This window comes from Miniopterus schreibersii, assembly GCF_964146895.1.
Source record: "Miniopterus schreibersii genome assembly, chromosome: 12".
Lineage (NCBI taxonomy): Eukaryota > Metazoa > Chordata > Mammalia > Chiroptera > Miniopteridae > Miniopterus > Miniopterus schreibersii.
In genome coordinates, this window is record NC_138112.1 from 68,471,456 (window position 1) to 68,492,652 (window position 21,197).

At 46.8% G+C, this 21,197-nt stretch overlaps 1 protein-coding gene across 1 annotated transcript; it reads left to right on the top strand.

The window, feature by feature from the left end:
• The first annotated feature begins 6,685 nt into the window (after nt 1-6,685).
• STIP1 (stress induced phosphoprotein 1) lies at nt 6,686-20,133 on the top strand. The gene is made up of 14 exons (XM_081153472.1): nt 6,686-6,835; nt 10,232-10,441; nt 11,525-11,666; nt 11,826-11,967; nt 13,054-13,222; nt 14,297-14,423; nt 14,517-14,619; nt 14,889-15,009; nt 15,801-15,897; nt 16,042-16,166; nt 18,489-18,525; nt 18,743-18,846; nt 19,059-19,231; nt 19,645-20,133. The coding sequence occupies exons 1-14, from the start codon at nt 6,827-6,829 to the stop codon at nt 19,715-19,717; spliced, it is 1,632 nt and encodes a 543-aa protein (XP_081009598.1). The 5' UTR covers nt 6,686-6,826; the 3' UTR covers nt 19,718-20,133.
• The last annotated feature ends 1,064 nt before the right edge of the window (nt 20,134-21,197 follow it).

Here is a 21,197-nt window from a genome sequence, read left to right on the forward strand (position 1 = left end):
GAAAGAAGCAGAGAGGGAGGCAGGACCTCGTGCCCCCTGGGACGGAGGCTTCATTCAACGGGGGATCTCAGGAGGGTGCTGATCAAGGTCATGGTCGAGCTGATTTCTAAAGGGCACCTCTTGACATCTAAGAAACCATTAGCATTGGAGACAGTGGCACTTGGACAAGCAATCAGGGCAGATCTGGAGAGGAGCAGATGGAATGAGCAGGACTCTCACCAGGATTTTTACCATCAGCAGAAAATAGGAAAGCACAGGAAAAGCCCTGGGTGGAGGGGCCTGGGGACAACTGTTTTGCTTATCAGTCCCTGTGTAACAAACTACCTTAAGCAGCCTTGAGGCTTAAGTGGCTGAAAACATTTAATTATATCTCATGATTTTGTGGGTCAGGAATTTGGTCAGAGCTCAGCAAGGAGCAGCTAGATCCTTCTGCTCCACATGGCCTCAGCGAGGACCACTCAGTGGTGACGAGGCGGGGCTGGAGGGTCGCAGACAGTTTCCCTCACACGCCTGGGCTGGGATGCTAAACAGCTGGGCTCTCCATGTGGCTACTTGGGCTTCCTTGCACCATGGCTACCTCAGGACAGTCAGACTTCTTACATGGTAGCACAGGGCTCCAAGAGTGGCTGTCTTAAAAATAGGAGGTGTAATCAGTTTTGTAAGGCTTGAAAACTGGCACAGTAACACTTCCACTGTATTTTATTGGTCAAAGTAGTTCCAGAGCTCACCAAATTCAGGGGGAGGAGACAGACTTCTCCACCTTTCAGTGGGTGGGGAGTCACCGAATTTGCACCATCTTTCCTCTCCTGCACTGCCCCTGACAGCCTTCTCTTGGTACTGGGCGTCATATTATGCACTGTGGTCAATTTAAACCTGCTTGTCATGTAGCAGGTTCCACTCTCAAGCCTCAGCCAAGCTCAGTGTGCAAGAAATATGTTTAACATTTCCTTAGATCAGGGTTTCCCAACCTCAATTGGGGCCAAATACTTGTGAGGAGCTGTCCTGTGCAATATAGGATGTTTAGCAGCATCCCTGGCCTTCATAGCACGCCCACCCTCCAAGTTACAACAACCAAAAATGTCTCTGGACATTGCAAAATGTCCCCTGTGGGCAAAGTCATCCCTGGTTGAGAACCACCGCCTTGGGATGAACTCATTCTGACTCCAAGCCCCCATCCTACCCAGCTGTCAGGATAATTTATCCCAGCTATGACTAGAACCCAGCCCCTTCTCTAGCCAGGTGGTCCTGAATTGGGGCAAGAGTGTGTGATGCCCTTAACCTTGGCAAGTGTGCTGATCCACTGTCTATCATGGCTGTCATCAGTGTCCTCACTGGGTGGTCACCTGAGTACAGCAGCTCTCCTCTCATCCTCCACCCCAGCTCGAATCTCTCAGGGTATGGCCTGGGACCCCAGACTGGGGATCCCCTCTGACTCTGACCACCCACCAACTCAGGGAGACAACACTTCTTTCCCCTTTCCCTTTCCCTTTCCTTTTCCCTTTCCCTTTCCCTCCCTTTCCCAGTCAGAGCTAGGAGATGGCTGGGGAGTCATGGAGGGGTCTGTATCTGGCTGATAGTATTTGCTGATGAACTGAATGTGGTGGTGAAAGGAGTCAAGGACACCTCCAAAGTTTCCTGCCTGAACCAGTCCGGGAATGGCAAGGCCATTGATGGGAGGGAAGCCAAGGGAGGGACAACTTAGGGGGAGAATGTCAGGAGCTCCAATTTGAACACATTGGGAAGTCCATGAGCCTTCCAAGTGAGACATCAAGGAGGCATCTGGGTAGATGAGTCTGGAACCTGGGAGCTAGATCTGAGCAGAAGATGGAAGTGTGGAAGTCATCCGAGATGGTATTTATAGCCCGAAAATGGCTGAGGTCACTCCGGGAGGCAGTGTGGATGGTGAGGCCCCAGGCTGGGTTCCAGGCTCTCTGAGTAATTATTGGATAATAATTATCACTGTTTTATTCCTTGAAGTCTCTGGCACAGTGCCTGGCTCCCCGTAGAAGTTCACTGAATTGAACAGAACTCGATGGCACTTTATTTCCCACCACGCTTTCCCTGCTAATTAGGACTCCGATTCTATCTTAGCGGGAAAGCTGGAAGTTAGAACCATTCAGTTAAGTGGGAAATAAAAATATCCTTTAGGCACTTCTCAGAATCCGGAAGGGAACTTTCCACTCACTTGGAGAGGAAACTCAGGTTGTCTCAAATTCCCACTCCAACAGTGGAAGTTCTTATAAAAATAGAAGTTCCATGTGCCACAGACCCCAGAATTCAGAGCTGCGAGCCTTCCCTAACCCCCACTCCTTGCTCCCATGCTAAGCTTCCTGATGTCCAGATGTTTTATTATTTCTGATACTGGGAGAACTTTAAAACTGGAAGTTTGCTCTGCGAGAATTTGGTCGCACCCACTGACCCCTTCAGCCTGTCATTCGCCCAGAGTGCCCAAGCGGGCACCAAATACAGCCCTGGAACCTTGCTCCCCGCCTGAGAGCAGCGGCACTGGGGTAGCAGCCCGAATCACTTGAGACGCCCAGGACGCTTTCTGTGGTGGAGCTTCTGCTTGTGCTCCGGGGACCCGGACCCGGGAAGGGGACCCTGGCCGGCCTGCATCACTACCTCCCTGCCCACTCCGGGGACTCAGTTTACCCAGCCCTCTGGAGAAGCCCAAGTTGGTGGAAATTCTGAGAGCAAACATTCCTGAATGTTCAGAAGTGGCTTTACCAGCACACTGATTAAGCTTGAGCTTTAGGGTCTCCCGTCTGCATTCCTTCTGAAGCCCCAGACCTCATTTTTTTCATTTGTATGTATTTCTTTTCTTTTATAGTTTCAAGTCTGACAAGACTCGAGTGTGGGTTATTTTGTTTAATCCTCATAGTAACGCTGGGAAGTCACTGGCACTTCATTACCCCTTTACAGGCAAGGTCACAGAGCCTAGAAAAGCCAGCTTTATCCCTAGCCGGTTTGGCTCAGTTAGAGCATTGGCCCATGGACCGAAGGGTCCCGGGTTTGATTCCAGCCAAGGGCACGATCCTTGGTTGCAGGCTTGATCCCCGGCCCCGGTTGGGTTGCGTTCAGGAGGCAACCAATCCATGCGTCTCTCGCTCTTTCCCTCCCTCCCTCCTTCCCTCCATCCTCCCTCCCTCCCTCCCCTCCCCTCCCCTCCCCTCCCCTCCCCTCCCCTCCCCTCCCCTCCCCTCCCCTCCCCTCCCCTCCCCTCCCCTCCCCTCCCCTCCCCTCCCCTCCCCTCCCTCTGAAAAGCAAGGGAAAAAATATCCTCTGGTGAGGATTTTTTTAAAAGCCAGCTTTGGGTTCCTTGGAAAAATCTCAAACTTGTTTCAGCCTGTGCGCCCTCTGTGACCCTTCCTGAGGGTCTGGAAGCAGGGCTGGCTTCTCCTCACCCCAGGTCTAAGGGGCCTTCACTAACTGCTCACCTTTAGGAGGTCCTTCCTTTCCTGCCTCCCTGGTTATTCTCTATCCCTTACCTTTTGCTTTCTTCATAACTCTAGAATTATCTTCATTTGTGCGTTTATTTTTATTTTAAAAATGCATATAGTGCTTACTCTGTTGTCAGGCCCTGTTCCAAGTTCATTACAAACATCGATTGGATCATTTAATCCACACAACTACTTTGACTTTGAAATGTTTTCATCCCCATTTTATTTTATTTTATTATTTTATTTTAAATATATCTTTACTGATTTCAGAGAGAGGAAGGGAGAGGGAGACAGACAGAAACATCAATGATGAGTCATTGATCGGCTGCCTCCTGCACGCCCCCTACTGGGGATGGAGCCTGAAACCCGGGCATGTGCCCTGACCAGGAACTGAACCTCCATTTCCTGGATCCTAGGTGGATGCTCAACCGCTGAGCCACACCAGCCGGGCCATCCCTATTTTAAAATGGAAGAAACTGTAGCACAGAGAGGTTAAGTAGGTTGCTTGAAGTCACACAGCTGATGAGTTTAAGTATCATCTGTCTCACCCACTAGAAGACAAGAGCCATGCAAGCAGAAGTTGCATCTGTGGGCTGCCTTGTTTACTGTGGAGGCCCTCCCCCAGAGCAGTGCACCACATGCAGCAGGACTATAAAAAAAGATGTGTGGGAGGTGATAACGCCAGGTCACACAGAGAGGAACAAAGAGAAGCCTGGAGATAGGTCGTGGGGGAGATGACAAAGGCTTCAAAAGGCACCAGAGACAGAGGAAGGGCTGGTCTAAGGCACAGCAGTGGGATTGGCAAGAGTGTGGCAGTCTGGAGAAAGTGCCAAGAAGCAAGGAAGGGTCTTGTTGACAAATTTAGCAGATGAATGAGAGAGGCCAAAAGCCTCAGAGTAAGCCTTGTCTCCTCATTCCTCACGCTGTGTCCAGTGCATCAGCACATCCTGTTGGCTCCTCCAAACTGCATCTGAATACAACTCTTCTCACCCCTCCTTTGCTCCCACCCTGGCATAGCCACCACCACAGCTCTCCCAGCTTTCCCCCTTGCCCTCTTCATCTACACAACAGCGAGGGGGATCTCATTGAATGAAGTTGGATCATGTCACTCTTCTGCTCAAAATCTACCATCATATTCCAAAGTGAATACAATGTCCTCCCACCTGCAAGATCTGCCCCAATTCTTCTCCATCTGGCTCCTACTTCCTCCCTGCCTCCCTCCATTCTGGCCACCTCAAGGCAGCTCCTACCCCAGGACCTTTGCATCGCTGTTCCCTCTGACTGCAAGGTTCTTCCCCAGACTTTTCATAAATCTCACTCCCCTACGTCTTTTCTCAAATATTAGCTTCTCACTGAAGTATGCCCTGGCCCCTCACCCAGTGCTCCTTGCCCCCTAGCCCTGGTGTATGTTTCTTTACTACACTTGCACAGATATGCTATATAAATTTTTAAGTTTGTCTCCTTCACTAACATGAGCACCAAAAAAACTGATTTTTGTGAGTTTTGCTTGCTGCATTTCCCCCAGTTCCCATAATTACACCTGACACGTAACAGGACATTAGATATTTGATGGATTAATGAATGCCGATGTGCCAGACACTGTGCCATGCACCTGGAACACAGGATAAAGGGAAACAGACCTAAGGCCCTCCTGGACCTCCTCACAAACTGTGGTCCTGATGCCAGTCACTGGTTTGTGGTTGGGCACATGTACAGCACACACAGTGCTGTGAAAGCAAGTAACAGGTGGACAGAAAATCGTGTGGTTGTTGGGGGCCGGTTGCCAAGGAACCTTGACAGCTCATCTCAGCCTGCCAGATGAGAGGTCAACCTGGCAGAGCTGGTGGAAGGGGTATCCCAACAGAGGGAGCAGCTTGTAGGCGGGCCCAGAGTGAAGGAGCCCACCTAGTTCAAGGAAGGAGAGGTCAGTGTGCCTGGAGTTCTATGCTGAAGATGGTGGACGGGAAAAAAGGGGCGGGAACCTAGGCCTGCCAAATCAGACAGGCCCTGAGCCCCAATCCGAAGCCTCCAAGTTTTAAGCCAGGGAGGCAGCAGTCATGTGAATCTGCAGTGACTTTGGCCACAATGTCAAGACAGCTGGGGTGTTAAGAGGAGGCTGTGGAGACAAGCTATTGGCATAGAAGACACTTAAACCCTGGGAAGGGATGGCATTAGCCAAGGAGAAGGAGAACGGCAATAGAGCAGGACCCGAGACCCTCATCCAAGCCCTCTCCAGGCCCGGCATGTGGCTCCTTTGTTCCCTGAACTATACACCGGTCCAGGTGGAAGAATCAGCACTTTAATTCCGCAGGCCCGTCTGTCACGCTTTAAGCGTTTGGGCTGTGATTTAAGGAGCTCCCAGGCCGCCCCCCGCCAGGAGAGGGTCCAGCACCACATTGAGGTCTTTCTTTCACCCCTTTACGTACCAATAATGGAGGTAGCACCCTTTCTTTAAGTGCTCAATACTGCATAGGAACCCTCTCGTGGCCCTAGATTTCCAACTCTTTACGCCAGAGGTTCAGAGAGGGTGTGCGTCTCCACTGAGGGGACGCAGCGGGCCACCGGCCCCGCCGCAGTGAGGTCGGGGCTGTTACCCCAGCCCCGGCGCCTTTCCCGCCACGCTGTGTTTCTGGACATTCAGAACCGAACAGCTGGGATCGGGGAAGCGCAGGGCGCTCTCGAGGCCGCCCGTCCCCCCGCCCTCGGCAGCCCGACACAAGGCGCGACATCGAGTCTCTGTCGCTGGGGAGGAGCGAGTCTTCGGGGTCCGACCGCAGCAGAGGGAGGCGGGACGCGGCCCGGGCCCAGGCGGAGCCACAGGGGCAGAGGCGACAGTAGCCACGGACTCCCACAAACCCCACACTGCCCACAGAAGGGCAGCACCAAGGACCTATCGGCGCAGGGTGCTGGCAACTCCCCGCCCAATTAAATGTTTTTTCTTCTGAAGGCGTTTCTATCAGGAAGTCCGCCAGCCCAATGGGAAAAGTGGAAATTTCCAGAAAGAACAAGACCAATGGGCGCGGCCAGGGCGGCCACGATTGGCGGAGCAAATGGCCAATCCCTGTCGCTGCTCTCCGTCCCGCCCTCCAATCGTACATCCTAAGGTGGGGTCTATCTGGGAGCACCCAATCCTGAGGCGTCCTGGAGGCAGGGCCGAAGGGATTGCTCCCGGCTGTCCAATGAAAGAGAAGCGACGATGATGGGCTAGACCTGAAGCCAATTATAGAGAAGCACAGAAAGCCCCTAGAGGAGCGTGACCATTGAGCAGGCGAGGAAGGGGCGGGATCCGGGGGTCCCGGCAGCTTCTAGTAGGTTCCAGAAGGCGGCGCGTGCGGTTGGGAACGCGGAGCCGACGGAATCGATTCAACCGGGTTCCGGGCCGGGCTATGGAGCAGGTGAAGGTGGAGGGGCAGGCTGAGGCCCAGGGACCGCTTCGGGACGGCCGAGACCCGGGCGCGGCGTGAGGGGCCAGGCAGGCACCCGATCGGGGCTGAGGGCTGGGGCCACCCGAGCACGGAGGAAGGCGAGGGCGTGAGGGCCGCGGCCGCAGGCAGTGAGCGGTGGTGGAGCGAGGCCCGGCCTCCGGGAGCGCCGGGTCCACTCGGTGCTGGTCGCCTCTCGATTCGGCGAGGAGAGCCGAGGGTAGACGAGAGTTCGGCGTGAGTCCGGCCCGGGAGGGGCCGTGGCCGGGCCCTGAAGGCCTCCCGGAGGTGGCTCCGGGCTAAGCGGGGGGAGGGGGCATAGAGCCAGCGGCTCTGGGAGAGATGGATGGAGGTGGTCGAGGGGACGCGGAAGAGGCGCGAGGGATCGGGTCTACATCAGGGAATTCGGCTTCTGGGAGATATATGAGAGAATGCCGCCGAAGAAGCCACCCAGACTTGGCCACAGTTAACTTGGAGGAATGCACGCAGCGGGGACGGGCATACGCTGGAAGTAGCTGAGGGACTTATTGGCCATCTGGGGAAAACAAACTGTTTTTCTGTATTTGAAAACCGGGATGGAAGTGTTGAGTGAAGGTATGACGAGCAGCAGGCCGGCTTCTTTGCCTGATGCAGGAAAGGGGAGGGTGCAGCAAAAGTCCCTGGAACGAACGCCGTCTCCACCAGTGTTTCACAAATACATGTGCGGCCCTCCCCTTCCTTGTCTTTTTCTTCCTTGTATGTGTGATTCTAGAGTAACCGAGGACAGACTCTTCTGAAAGGTCGGTTTCTAATTACACTAGGAAGAGGCCGTCGCTGTAGAAAATTTAGACTCTAGATGAGCAGCACGAAGTCAGTTGTTTGCCTCTGCTCAGCATTTGGGGGGGAAGCGAGTTTGAAGCTGCTGCTGGTTGCTTTAGTGTCTTAATTATATCCCAGTGGCTTGAAGGTTGTGAAAGGCCTACAGAGGTTATTTTCAGTTGGAATCTGTCATTGAGCTGTAATGATTGATCTGGAATTTTTTTAAAAAAGAGAGGCTTATATTTTTGGTGTGATCTGCAGAGCCTAACCTTTTGCTGTAGGATAGCCATTGTTTCTTTAGTCAAATCTGGAGTCTCTTTACTAAATTAAAACAGAAATTTGGAGTGGAACGGACAAGTTTAACTTTTTTCACCTTTGCGGTAATTAAATTTTATCTGGTAATAAGCAGGCTGTGGTGTAGACAAGAAAGAGATTTCTGGAATCAGAAACATATCAGTCTGTTAAATTTTTAAAAGAGGTTTTATTTTCCCTGGTTTACCAAAGTAAAAAAAATTTTATTTTATTTTTTAAAATAAAATCACAGTGCCCATTAGAGAAGTGTATGTACAAGTAGAATGTAAATGAATGTCTGACTAAATGCAGGACTACAAATTTACCCTGACGGTTGTACAAATGACCTGGCTTTTTTTTAATGTGTTCTTTTTTTATTGATTTGAGAGAGAGAGAGAGACATCCATTTATTGTTCTACTTATTTATGCACGTATTGGTTGAATCTTGTATGTGCCCTGACGTGGGATCAAACCCAAAACCTTGGCATGTAGGGTCGATGATCTAGCCACCTGAGCTACCCAACCAAGGCTTGACCACCTAGCATTTTAATTCCAGGGGTTGTCAGGGCCTACTATCTTAAACCCATTCTTAAAAATAAATATGTGACTTCTCTACTTTTTGTTTTCATTTTCAACTTTGAGATTCACATACCAATTTTAGAGAAATTTGAGTGTCTAAAATTGTATTTTTTTAAAAATAAGTGTGATACCTTTCAAATAAATGCCAGTAATAACACTTTTTACATTTGACCCAATACTTACATACAACTGTATAACACATTTAACAAAACAGTACTTACTGTTATGTGGACTACACGCTAGTACTTTCTATTCCACTTGATCTTTCAAATATGTTTTTATTGATTTTTAGAGAGAGGAAGGGAAAGGGATAGAGATAGAAACATCAATGATAGCGAAACATCATCATTGGGCTGCCTCCTGCATGCCCTCTACTGGGGATCAAACCCAAAACTCTGGTGTGTGCCCTGATGGGAAATTGAACTGGTGACCTCTTGGTTCATGGGTTGGTGCTCAACCAGTGATCCACACAGCCAGGCTCCACTTGATCTTTCAAAGTGCTGCTCGTGACCTACAAACTTTATTTCCTGACCGAGTACTTCATTTGGAAAATGATGGTGTATAGAATAGGCAGTAACTTCATCAAGCTGTTCCTAGCTGCCTCTTGTTACTAGTTGAGTTTTTTTTTTAACTTTTGGTCTCCATCCTGGGTTCTAAGATTTTTATCCTTTAGCTTAAGTTTGGCAGTCTCCTACCTTTTTTCACTTTGAGGTTCTCTCTAAGTTCTCTCTGATGGAGGCTCCAGGCTGGTGTGCCTAAGTTCCAAAATCATTTCTCTTAACAGAATTCTTTCTTGCATCATAGGTGGGTGATAGATAAAAAGAAAGAATGATATAGTAACTTGAATGACATTGACCTAGCTTGATCTCAGTGGATGTGTTTGCATTTAAGGTACTGTCCTCTGTTTCTTGTAGGGCCACCTTGGTTAAGAGAAACCCCTTCAATTATGCCCCTGCTCTGAAAGCCAAGGCCCAGACTTCACCTACTTGAATGTTTTAATGCATTCCTGTTTCTTCCCTTCTGAGTGTTTTGAGAGGACAGGGGAGTGAACCTCTGGTAGTGTTTTTATCATCCTCCACCCAGTTATAAGAGATTAGTATCTAAGCATGGCAAAGCCTGATTTTGGGAGGGGGCTGGCTTTCCTTTACCCATTAAAGAACAGGGCGTTAATCTTCCATGTAGTATATTACCATACCTATAAATGGAAATATGTACATATTTCTCTGATCGTGGAAGAGCATCTTGATGCTCCTGAAGAAGCCATCCTAAAGCCTTTAGTGCACACTTGTTTCGCTTCTTTCGTAATGGCCTTTTTCTATGAGGAGTGACCAGGCCTGTGCTCAGTTTATTGTTTGGACTCTGGAAATATACAGGAACTCATAAGTATGCCCTAGAGTGGCTTCATCAGCTCAAAGTAGAGACTTAGAAGAGTGGCTGGAGTTCTTACTAATCCACGTGGGAGCCAGTGGACAGCAATGTGTCAGGCTTATTTCGCCTGGTTATTTTATTTTTGTTCGCAGAGAAGTATAAATGAATTAATCTATGGTAACCATTTATTCCCAAATGTGTGGGAAGTATAAATGAATTAATCTATGGTTTCTCTCTTCTGATCTGTAAAGTAACCTATTGGTAACTGCAGCAAAGAATGAGCATCACCTAAAAGTTGGGACTAAAGCATATTGTGGCTCCTTTTCTACTCAGGTAAATGAGCTAAAAGAGAAGGGCAATAAGGCCCTGAGTGCCGGCAACATCAACGATGCATTACAGTGCTACTCTGAAGCAATTAAGTTAGATCCCCACAACCATGTGCTCTACAGCAATCGGTCAGCGGCCTACGCCAAGAAAGGAGACTACCAGAAGGCCTATGAGGATGGTTGCAAAACTGTTGATTTAAAGCCTGACTGGGGCAAGGTAAGCTGTGGGTGAGTTGGGCCTCTTCATGCTTCCCAGAAATGCCTTTTGGTGTGCAGTTCTTAAGTATCAGGCCCTCCTGACCTGGCTTGTTGCCTAGCTGAATAGACTAGTAGTTTATTACCCATTTAAGTATATTCCTCGGAGTAATAGCATATTTTCATCAAATTCTGTGGTACCATCGATTGTTAAAACATGTCTTATTTTCTTGAACTGAGAAAGCAAATTCTGCCTAAGAAACTTGATCATAAGATGAATTGGGATGGGGAGGGTGTGCCTCTTTGGTAGTTGGCTAGATTCTTGAAGTGTCCATCTTGGCTTTATATCCTGCTTTTCTTCCTCGTTTTTTTGCTTTGGGGTTTTTTTGTTTGTTTTTGACTTCACATAAATGCCCATTTGTTCCGTAAAATGTAAAATAGATTCATAGATCCTTTTGAGTTCACCTTCTGGATTTACCTCTAGGTACCCTTTATAGTCATGCGTCACTTAACAACAGGGATACGTTCTGAGAACTAAGTCATTAAATGATTTCATCATTGTGCAAGCATCATAGTGCATGCACACAAATCTAGATAGTGTAACCTACTGCACAAATAAGGCTATATAGTCTAGCCTATTGTTCCTAGGCTACAGACCTGTACAGCATGTTGCTGTACTGAATACTACAGGCAACGGTAACACAATGGTAAGTATTTGTGTAAACAAAGGAGCAGTACAGCAAAATATGGTATAAAAGATAAAAAATGGTACACCTATATAGGGCACTTACTAGGAATGGAGCCTGTAGGACTGGAAATTGCTCTGGGTGAGTCAGTGAGTGAGGTCGAGTAGTTGTGAAGGCCTAGGACCTTACTGTCCGATACTGTAGACTTTATAAACACTGTACACTTAGACTACACTAAGTTTATTTAAGAAATAGCATAGCATTGCCCTACCACATTAGGATGGCTACAGTGTCACTAGGTGATAGGAAATTTTTAGCTTTATTATAATCTGAGACCACTGTCACAGATGCAGTTCGTCTTTAACCATAATGTTATGTGGCCCGTGACTGAATTTTCTGTCTATCTTTGCTGATTTAAGGGCTATTCGAGAAAAGCAGCAGCTCTTGAGTTCTTAAACCGATTTGAAGAAGCCAAGCAAACCTATGAGGAGGGTTTAAAACATGAAGCAAATAACCCTCAGCTCAAAGAGGGCTTACAGAATATGGAGGCCCGGTTGGCAGGTGAGCATCGTGTACATTCTCATTTTCCCTTTTTTTAATCGTTATCTTTAAAATGGGGTTAATTTTGAGGCTTCCCCCCCCCCCCCCCCCAAAATGTCAATAAACTATAGGGGCATAGTAACTTGAGTAAACCGATTTACTTTCCTTTGTTTGGAACAGAGAGGAAATTCATGAACCCTTTCAACATGCCCAATCTGTACCAGAAGTTGGAGAGTGATCCCAGGACAAGGGCACTGCTCAATGATCCTACCTACCGGGTACTGATAGAGCAACTACGAAATAAGCCGTCCGACCTTGGCACGTAAGTTCAAGCAGCATGGTTTATCTCTAGAAATGCATACGAACATCATGTTTTCTTCCTGGGATCCGGTGGCAGGGGGTTCCCTCAATCCACCTGCATGGTTTCTACCTTTGCTTTTTCTTCAAAGAGCAATAGGAGTGTGTTCGTTTGTCATTTGTTTGTATTTCTAGAAAGGGTTGTGGAGCATAAAACACAGTAATCTGGAATGTTCATTCTAACCCTTACATGCCTCTTCATTGCTCTCCTACAATTCTGATCTGGCACCAACTGTATCCTTTCCATACACAAAGGCCCTGCTGTCTCTGATGGCATATTGGAGTGGAAACTCAAGATTAAAAAGAACTTCATGCCCTGGCCAGTGTAGCTTAGTTGGTTGGGCATCGTCCCATGCACCAAAAGGTTGCTGGTTCGATTCCCAGTCAGGGCACATGCCTGGGTTGCTAGCTTGATGCCCGGTAGGAGGCATGTAGGAGGCAGCTGATTGATTTCTCAGTCTCACATGGATGTTTCACTCTCCCTCTGTCTAAAATCAGTTTAAAAATCTTTTTAAAGCCTAGCGAGGTATGGCTTAGCGGTTGACCGTCGACCTAGGATCCAGGCAATCAGAGTTCGATTCCCGGTCAGGGCACATGCCCGAGTTGCAGGCTCAACCAATGACTCTCTCATCATTGATGTTTCTATCTCTCTCTCCCTTTCCCTCCCTCTCTCTGAAACCAATAAAGATATATTTTTTAAAAAATCTTTTAAAAAAATTAATACGAATATCACGTGTAAAGAGGTATCTCTAAATCTTGTACTGATATCTGTGTCTCTGAAAATCTCTGGCTCCTGAGGTCAGTTGAAGTATACATATAACTCATCTTTTTGTCTGCTGGCTCAAGAAATAAATCTACCTCTGTTACCTCATTTTAAATGGATTTTTGAAGGGTTGACTATTCCCCAGTTGTAACTCATGATTTAAGTGCAAAATTAGCAATCTTTTGATGGTGAGAAGCTTTTATATATAGTAGTATGAGCTTTAGCAGTCAATGGGAGTTTAAAAATCAGTTGCAGGGAAGAGTAATTGTTACTGTTCTTTTGTACTAGGAAACTGCAAGATCCCCGGATCATGACTACTCTCAGTGTCCTCCTTGGGTTTGATCTGGGCAATATGGATGATGAGGAGGAAGTTGCAACACCACCACCACCACCTCCTCCCAAAAAGGAGACCAAGCCAGAGCCAATGGAAGAAGATCTTCCAGAGAATAAGAAGCAGGTCTCTCTTTCTCTCCTTACTCTCTCATACAATTGTAAACAACTCAGTCAACATAGGTGTGTCGGGTGGGGACATCTATAGACCTTGGATGGCTGTATATTTTTGAGTGCTTAGTGTGTGCTAAGCTTATTATTTAAAATGGTCAATATCTTAAGAGGTACAAGCAATTTCATAGAAATTCTGTATCTCAAAGACTTGTGGCAGTAGGAGCTACCCTTTCATAGTCCCCCAGCTGCTGTGGTTCTGCCAATGTGGCTGTTGGCCAGAGCAAGCCAGTAAAGTTGTGAGTGATCCTTGTCTTTGCCATGATCCAGAAGAATGTTGTCTGTATCAGTCCTTAGGCTTCTGCTGCTTTGTTCTGGTTGGACAGGGTATGTAATTAAAAGTTGTCTACTTAGCTACACTGTCTTCCAGAGCAGGAGGCAAGTACCCAAATGATTTTATTTCCCTTCTTGTAAATGAGAATAGCAGATTGTTGCCAGATTTAGCATCTTTCATTGGGCAAGTGTTGGTTGTTTGGGGTGTCTCAAAGCTGGAAAAAGGCCGTACAGTGTGGGTGGCAGTAAGCTGTGCTGAAGACTCGTGCCACCAGTACAACCCTTTCTCATCCTCACCACCCCCTCTGCTGCTGTTCCCTGACAACTGAGACCCGGAGACAGCCACACAACAGGAACTGGACTAAGTGCAGCCTCTCACAGTCAAACCTGATGCAGAACTGTGCTGTCCTCTTTGAAGCTGATTCAAGTTGAAGGGATTTCTTCTCCTCTGAAGAAGCCCTCTGTTTTCTGACAAAGATCCAGGAGAGTAGGCGGAAGAGGGACTTTTAGAGGAAGCAGAGATGAAACTCTAGCTTTTCATTCTAACAGCTGTTTAAAACCTATAGCTGTTTAAAACCTACTTCACTGTTTAAAACCTATAGCTGTTGATGAAGAGGCCTTGAGTGTGAAAAACCTGCTTCCACAGACATGGTAGTTGCAGGTGCTATTCAGTACCTGTGACAGATCACAGGCTGTTGCTCTCTCTGCTGTCTCGGATAGATTTGCTCAGCACTGATTTCTTTCAAACCTCATCTAGGCACTGAAAGAAAAAGAGTTGGGGAATGACGCCTACAAGAAGAAAGACTTTGACACAGCCTTGAAGCACTATGACAAAGCCAAGGACCTGGACCCCACCAACATGACTTACATGACCAATCAAGCAGGTGAGGCCCAGGACGAGGGGCAAGTGAGTTGCTAGGTGGTCCTTGGGGAGAGGCAAGGGCTGACTCTTCCTTCTTAACCATCCTGCCTGGCAGCTGTGTACTTTGAAAAGGCTGACTACAGTAAATGCCGGGAGCTTTGTGAGAAGGCCATTGAAGTGGGGCGAGAAAACCGGGAAGACTATCGACAGATTGCCAGGTATGCTCGACCTTCTGGAGTACCTTGAGTGGCGGTTTTAATGTCCAAGATTTAAATTTCTCTGCATGGTGAAATTTAGCCACAGAAAAATAAGTAAAGAAAACAAAAAACAAAAGGCTGGAAAGGAGGCTTAGGGAGTCAGGACAAAAGGTGTGGGGGGGCACAGTGCCCGAGCAGTGGTGTGGGCCTTGTTTCTAGTTTTCTCTGCAGGGACTGGCCTTGTGTCTGCTCTCCTCTTAGCAACTTCTTTTTCCTCTTGTCTTTGTCAGAGCTTACGCACGAATTGGTAATTCCTACTTTAAAGAAGAAAAATACAAGGATGCCATCCATTTCTACAACAAGTCTCTGGCGGAGCACCGAACACCAGATGTGCTCAAGAAATGCCAACAGGTGAGTAGGAACAGAATGAGGGGTATTTTGTTATCTCTTAATTTATTGTTCTATTACTGTCATAAGTAGTGTCTTTGGTCATGTTACGTGATGCTGCCCCATCACTTAATGATGACATGTAGGGAATAACCCAGTTTTTTGTCCATCTTTTTTATTATCCAAGATTTCAACCTTACATGTGTTAATATTGCCCAGCCAGCATGGCTCAGTGGTTGAGCGTCTATCTAGGAACCAGGAGGACATGGTTCGATTCCTGTCAGGGCACATGCCCAGGTTTTGGGCTTGATCCCCAGAAGGGGGGCGTGCATGAGGCATCCAATCAGTGACTCTCATCATTGATGTTTCTGTCTCGCTCTCCCTCTCCCTTCCTCTTTCTGAAATCAATAAAAACTTTTTTTTAAAAAAAACACATTAATATTGAGGGTCAGTGTGCTAACAGTGTTAATGGTTCTTATAACTTAAGAGTTTTCTTACGTACCCAGAGTGTTGTGTATTATGCCAGTTGTCATAAATTATGTAGGAGGGATGATTGTAGTCACAAAAATATTGGTCAGAAAATTACTTGTGCTATTAACACATGCACCAATTTCCTATGGAGCATATATTTGTACCAAGTGTTAAAACCATTCTGTTTCACAGTGAACCTTGAGAATGAGGCATATAAAATTCTTAAAAATTAAGTCTTGCCAGCAGTATTCTTTGAAAATTAAATTTCTAATCTGGCTTTTTAAGCTCAATATTTATGTTTTCTGAGCGTTTAAATGACTGTTCCAAGAATTTTTTTTCCTTAGGCAGAGAAAATCTTGAAGGAGCAAGAGCGGCTGGCCTACATAAACCCTGACCTGGCTTTGGAGGAGAAGAACAAAGGCAATGAATGTTTCCAGAAAGGTATCTACAGCCCAATGGTGACACTTTTGGATGAGAGTGGTGTCGACGTGCTTTCTGGGCCTTGGTGACTACAGGGTAAATATGCCCTAGTGGGAGAAGGTGGCTTTATGCATTTTTTAAAAAGTTTCTCATCATCTTATCCAGGGGACTATCCCCAAGCTATGAAGCATTATACAGAAGCTATCAAACGGAACCCAAGAGATGCCAAATTGTACAGCAATCGAGCTGCCTGCTACACCAAACTCTTGGAGTTTCAGCTGGCGCTGAAGGTAAGAGGGTATGGGAATGTGGAGCAGCTGTTATTGTGACCTGTACATAAGGAATATGTGTGTTTTCTTTTCACGTTTTCATCAGTATCAGCTTGCTGTCCTTGTTTTAAGATTCGTGTTGGTGGTTGTACATGTGTGAGGTTTGTGAAATACAAGGATGCGCAGAAGTAGGTTTACGGTTGGGAGTATGCGAAACACAGCTTATTCTTGTGTTATTAAGCATTGTATTATTTTCCACACGAACTGTAAGCCTGCTTTTGCCCATCCCTGTACAGGACCTGCCTTCACCCGGTCCCAGCCCATGATGCTGTTAGCGATTGGGAGTATTTGGGAAAGTGGATCCTTTTCCACCTTCCCTGATGACTCAGATCTTTTTTTTTAACCCCATAATCCTTCCCCACATTGTATTTGTTTCATTTTACCTTTTTAACATTTTAAGTGTGCAATTCAGTGGCATCAAGTAGATTCATACCATTGTGGAACCATGACGACCACCCATCACCAGACCTTTTTCACCCTCCCAAACTGAAACTGCATTTTCTCCCTTGCCCCTCCCTGAGCCCCTGGCAACCACTGTTCTACTTTCTGTCTCTGAATTTGATCAAGGTACCTCAAAAAACTGGAACCAAACAATATTTGTTCTTTTGTGTCTGGTTTATTTCACTGAGCATAATGTCCTCAAGGTTTATGTTATAGAATGTGTCAGCATTTCTTTCCTTTTTAAGGCTGAACACTTTAGTTGTATGTATGTACCACGTTTTGTGTATCCATTTATCCATTGATACATGTTTCCACTTTTGGCTATTGTAAGTAATGCTTCTATGAATATGAGTGTATCTGTTCAAGCTCCTAGTTTCAGTTTTTTCTTATTTAACAATGGAAGTGCTGGATCATAGGGTAGTTCTATGTTAGGGGGTTTGTTTGTTGTTGTTTTTTTAGAACTGTCATATTTTCCACAGCAGCATTACCATTCTTCTTCACTTTTTGATGTTTAGCTCAGCTAGACAGGTCTGTTGTTCTGTCACATTAAGAATGATTGTTTGAATATGTTCGACACTGTGGAGGAGTTCTTCCCCATTGCTCTCTTGAGCACAAGCTGCTCTGTGCCTTTTGGCTATTTTATAACTTCTCTAGGAGATAAACCAGGAACATTTTTGTGGGAAGGTGAAAAAATGTGATCTATCTAGAAACACCTGAGTCCATGATGGTTTTGTTTTTGCTGCCATTGTGATCTCGGTCTGTGGCCTAAAGACTACAATGTCAAACAAGTTGGTTTGCAGGGCAAAGAGTAACATCCATCACCTGTGGGGTGGAGCAGTACTCTCCCACTTATGCAAAGGAGGGAAACATTGAATGGATTTACTTCTTGTTTTAGAGAGTCTTGGTGGAAGACTAGAAATTAGACCTAGCTCTGTAAACTACACTGTGTAACACATTCTTTTTTACATAATTTTATATTTTGAAGGTATTTTAAACAAAAATACACTGTACCTTTGTATTCTTCACCTATATTCAACAATAAAGATGCATTTTTGCTGAACCATTTGTGAAAAGAAATTATATACATTTTGGCACTTGACCTCCAAATTCTTGAGCCTGCTTCTCCTGAAATGACTTCCCCCGTCCAGTCAAAATATTATTAGCACCTGATAATAGCAAAACTAAGACCATAATGCCATTTACTATATGTCTATACTCAGATTTCTTTACTTGTCATGTGTGTATATTTTGTTTAGTTTTGTTAATCCTAACCGGAGAGTATTTTTTTCCATTGATTTTTAGAGAGAGTGCAGGGGGGTGGGGAGAGAGAGGGGTAGATGATAGATAAACAGATAAACAAACATTGATGTGTGAGAGACACATCAACTGGTTCCCTCCCACATTCATCCCCACCAGGGCTGGGGACCAAACCTGCAACTCAGGTACATGCCCTTGACAGAATTGAACTCGAGACCCTACAGTGCTCGGGCTAATACTCTAAACACTGAGCAACACGGGCCAGGGCTTTTAAAATCATTATTATTTTGTTAATCATGACATCAGCCTTTTGAAAAGTTCCGGCCACTTGGGTGGAATGGTCCCTAATCTGGATTTGTTGTCCCTTGTGGTGTTGCTTAACTCACTCTTCTACCCTCCTTTTGCTGTGCCTGCTGTTAAATCACCCACGTGCTGGGATTGACAGGAAGGAGCACTGGAGGCAAAAGAAGAATCCTTCTAATGGCTCTGGGTGGCGGTTCAGGTCGTCATTCCAAGGGAGCAGTCTGCCTTAAAGTAGCTCATGGAAAGGCATGAGCCTAATTCCTTTTTGCCTCTTCTTCCTAGGACTGTGAGGAATGTATCCAGCTAGAGCCAACCTTCAGTAAGTGCCTTTATGTTCCTCTCCCCATCCCTTGATTCTGGTCAAAACGATTGAGAGGAAAGAGCATGCTCTTTGCCTGCCTGTGTTCTCACAGCTATAATATTTAGCAGCTAGCATCACAGGTGTGAAGGACGTTGGTGCTCGTGAAGAGGTGGAAGCAGCAGCCCTGGAAGCTGCATTTTGGATAAGGCCTCACTTTTCCCATTTCTGTCTGCAGTCAAGGGTTATACACGGAAAGCAGCTGCCCTAGAAGCAATGAAGGACTACACAAAAGCTATGGATGTCTACCAGAAGGCACTAGAGCTGGACTCCAACTGCAAGGTAGGGCTGTTTCTGGCTTCCAGTGAGCTCTCCCCTGCCTCCACTTCACCTTGAGGTCTTTTCAGTGGTCATTGACTGATCCTTCCCTCTCACCTGTGTCTATGTGTGCGTCTTGGCCCTTCTCAATTGCCCCTGTTATCTTGGACCTGCTGAAGCAGTGAGGTGAGGCAGGCTGTGCTAACGCCCTCCCCCTGTTGTTTGCTGGAATGCAGGAGGCAGCAGATGGTTACCAACGCTGTATGATGGCCCAGTACAACCGACATGACAGCCCTGAAGATGTGAAGCGACGGGCCATGGCTGACCCTGAGGTGCAGCAGATCATGAGTGACCCGGCCATGCGGCTCATCCTGGAACAGATGCAGAAGGACCCTCAGGCACTCAGCGAGTGAGTAGAGTTGGGGGAGCTGGCCTTGAAGAATAAAGCAGTGAGAAGGCACGAGGTTGGGGATGTATGTGATCACCCTGGGTGATTCTTATTGTGTGATTTTTACTTGAAACTTAAAAGGTTGGCAGTTGGTGGTGAACTGGAAGGGCTTTATCTGTTAGCCGTGAAAGCTTAAGCAGTTCTTTGGAAAGAGCAGTTTTGCTGGGAGAATGGCCTCCGCTTAAAGCTGTGTTCCTGTAACACAGGTTCTAACTGCATAGTAGTCAAGGCCTCTGCAGTTCTCCTGCCAGGATTTGGCCTTAACCCCCTCCTGTTGGGATCTTCTAGGGGGTTTGCAGTGGGGCTTGCTCCAAGAGCAAGTAAGACTTCTCTTAGGTTAAGTCTCATTTCAAGCTGTGCCTCTTTTTCATTAGACACTTGAAGAATCCTGTAATAGCGCAGAAGATCCAGAAGCTGATGGATGTGGGTCTGATTGCAATTCGGTGATGACTTGCTCATCATCTCTTCCCTTTGTCCTCGTGTGGAAAGAGGAGCTGGGACCTCAGCAAGCAGCACGGAGCAGAAGGGGGAGAAGGGGGAAAGCAAACAACTTATCTCTATATATTTATACAGACCTGTGTGGAAGATACAGAGACTTGTACCCACATTACTATAGCCGCCGCCTCTGGGACCTCCCAGCACATGCATGGTCTCTTCTGCTGCCCTCGAGTTCCATGTCTCTGTCCCCTGTCCCCAGTCGCTGTCTCAGCTGCTCTCCCATAGTTGGTTATTTTTTATTTGGGGCAGTGGGCATGTATGGGGAGGGGAGGGTGTTTTTCCCAACCTCAGGTCCCAGCTGTCTTCACATTGTTAACTCCACGTTCCCTTCTCCAATAAAACAAGCCAGTCAGGTGTGGTTATACCTTGTGATGTCCTTGAGTAATTTTTCTGCCAAAAGACTTTAAAGTGGCTGTCCTCCAGGGGTCACAACCTGGATTGGGAGAGGTATGTCTGAATTGACTAGACTGAGGACGAGGGCCTTTCTTTTTCTTCCTAATGTGTGGGTCAGTGTGAGCTTCCCTTGGTTCCATGCCTTTGCCAAGGTGGTCACTAGGTGGTGCTGTTGCTCAATGAACAGCTGAAAGGGAATTAGGTGGCTCCCCTGCTCAGAGTGGCCAGGTTCACATGCACATTCAGGTGATTCCCACGCTGTCAGTTCTCCACACTAATCTCAAAACCAGAAGCCAGCTCAACCCAAAGAATACTATTCCCAAGAACCAAAATTATTTCCATTGCAAGAGATGCTTTGGACCTGTTTTGGGGAGATCAAATCTATCAGCAACTATATGTTACTATTAGTTTTTAAACAACTCACTGCTTTCCTGGTTGGTGTAGCTTAATGGTTGAGCATTGACCAATGAACCTAGAGGTCAGTTTGATTCCCAGTCAGCGCATGCCCGGGTTTTGTGCTTGATCCCCAGTAGGGGGCGAGCAGGAGGCAGCCGGTTGATGATTCTGATGCTTCTCTCTCTCCCTCTCCCTCTCTGAAATCAATACAAAGACATTTAAAAAAAACTCACTGCTCTCAACTGGGTTTAAAGTAGTAGATTTTAATACATTCTTCTATGATCACAACAAACTTTCTGAAACCCTGTTGGACTGGGACTGCTTCTGGGGCAGGAGTAAAACTTCCTCTTTTGCTCCAAGAGTAGCTTTCTGGGCTAGGAAGCTGCTGAGGCAGCAACTGGCTGCACTTCCTGCTGCCTAGACTTTGCATAAACTGGCTTCCCCCGGGAGTCCCGCAGGCCCCTCCGCCACCTGGGTAGCAGTTCAGAAAGCCTATCCACAGGGATTCTGCTGCACCTTTGGTGCCACTGTCTCTTCAGGCTCGGTTCCCTCCAGCCCTAAATTGGAAAAGCCAAGTTCCTGCAGGGAGCCAGGAGTAAACACAAGGCCTAGCTCTCCCCAAGCTTACATCCCAGTGCAG

What these genes read in the sequence shown, in the direction of transcription:
- STIP1 (XM_081153472.1), top strand. An exon ending in TTACATGACCAATCAAGCAG is followed by an intron (nt 14,424 to 14,516) that starts GTGAGGCCCAGG and finishes CCTGCCTGGCAG; the next exon opens with CTGTGTACTTTGAAAAGGCT. An exon ending in AGCTGGACTCCAACTGCAAG is followed by an intron (nt 18,847 to 19,058) that starts GTAGGGCTGTTT and finishes GCTGGAATGCAG; the next exon opens with GAGGCAGCAGATGGTTACCA.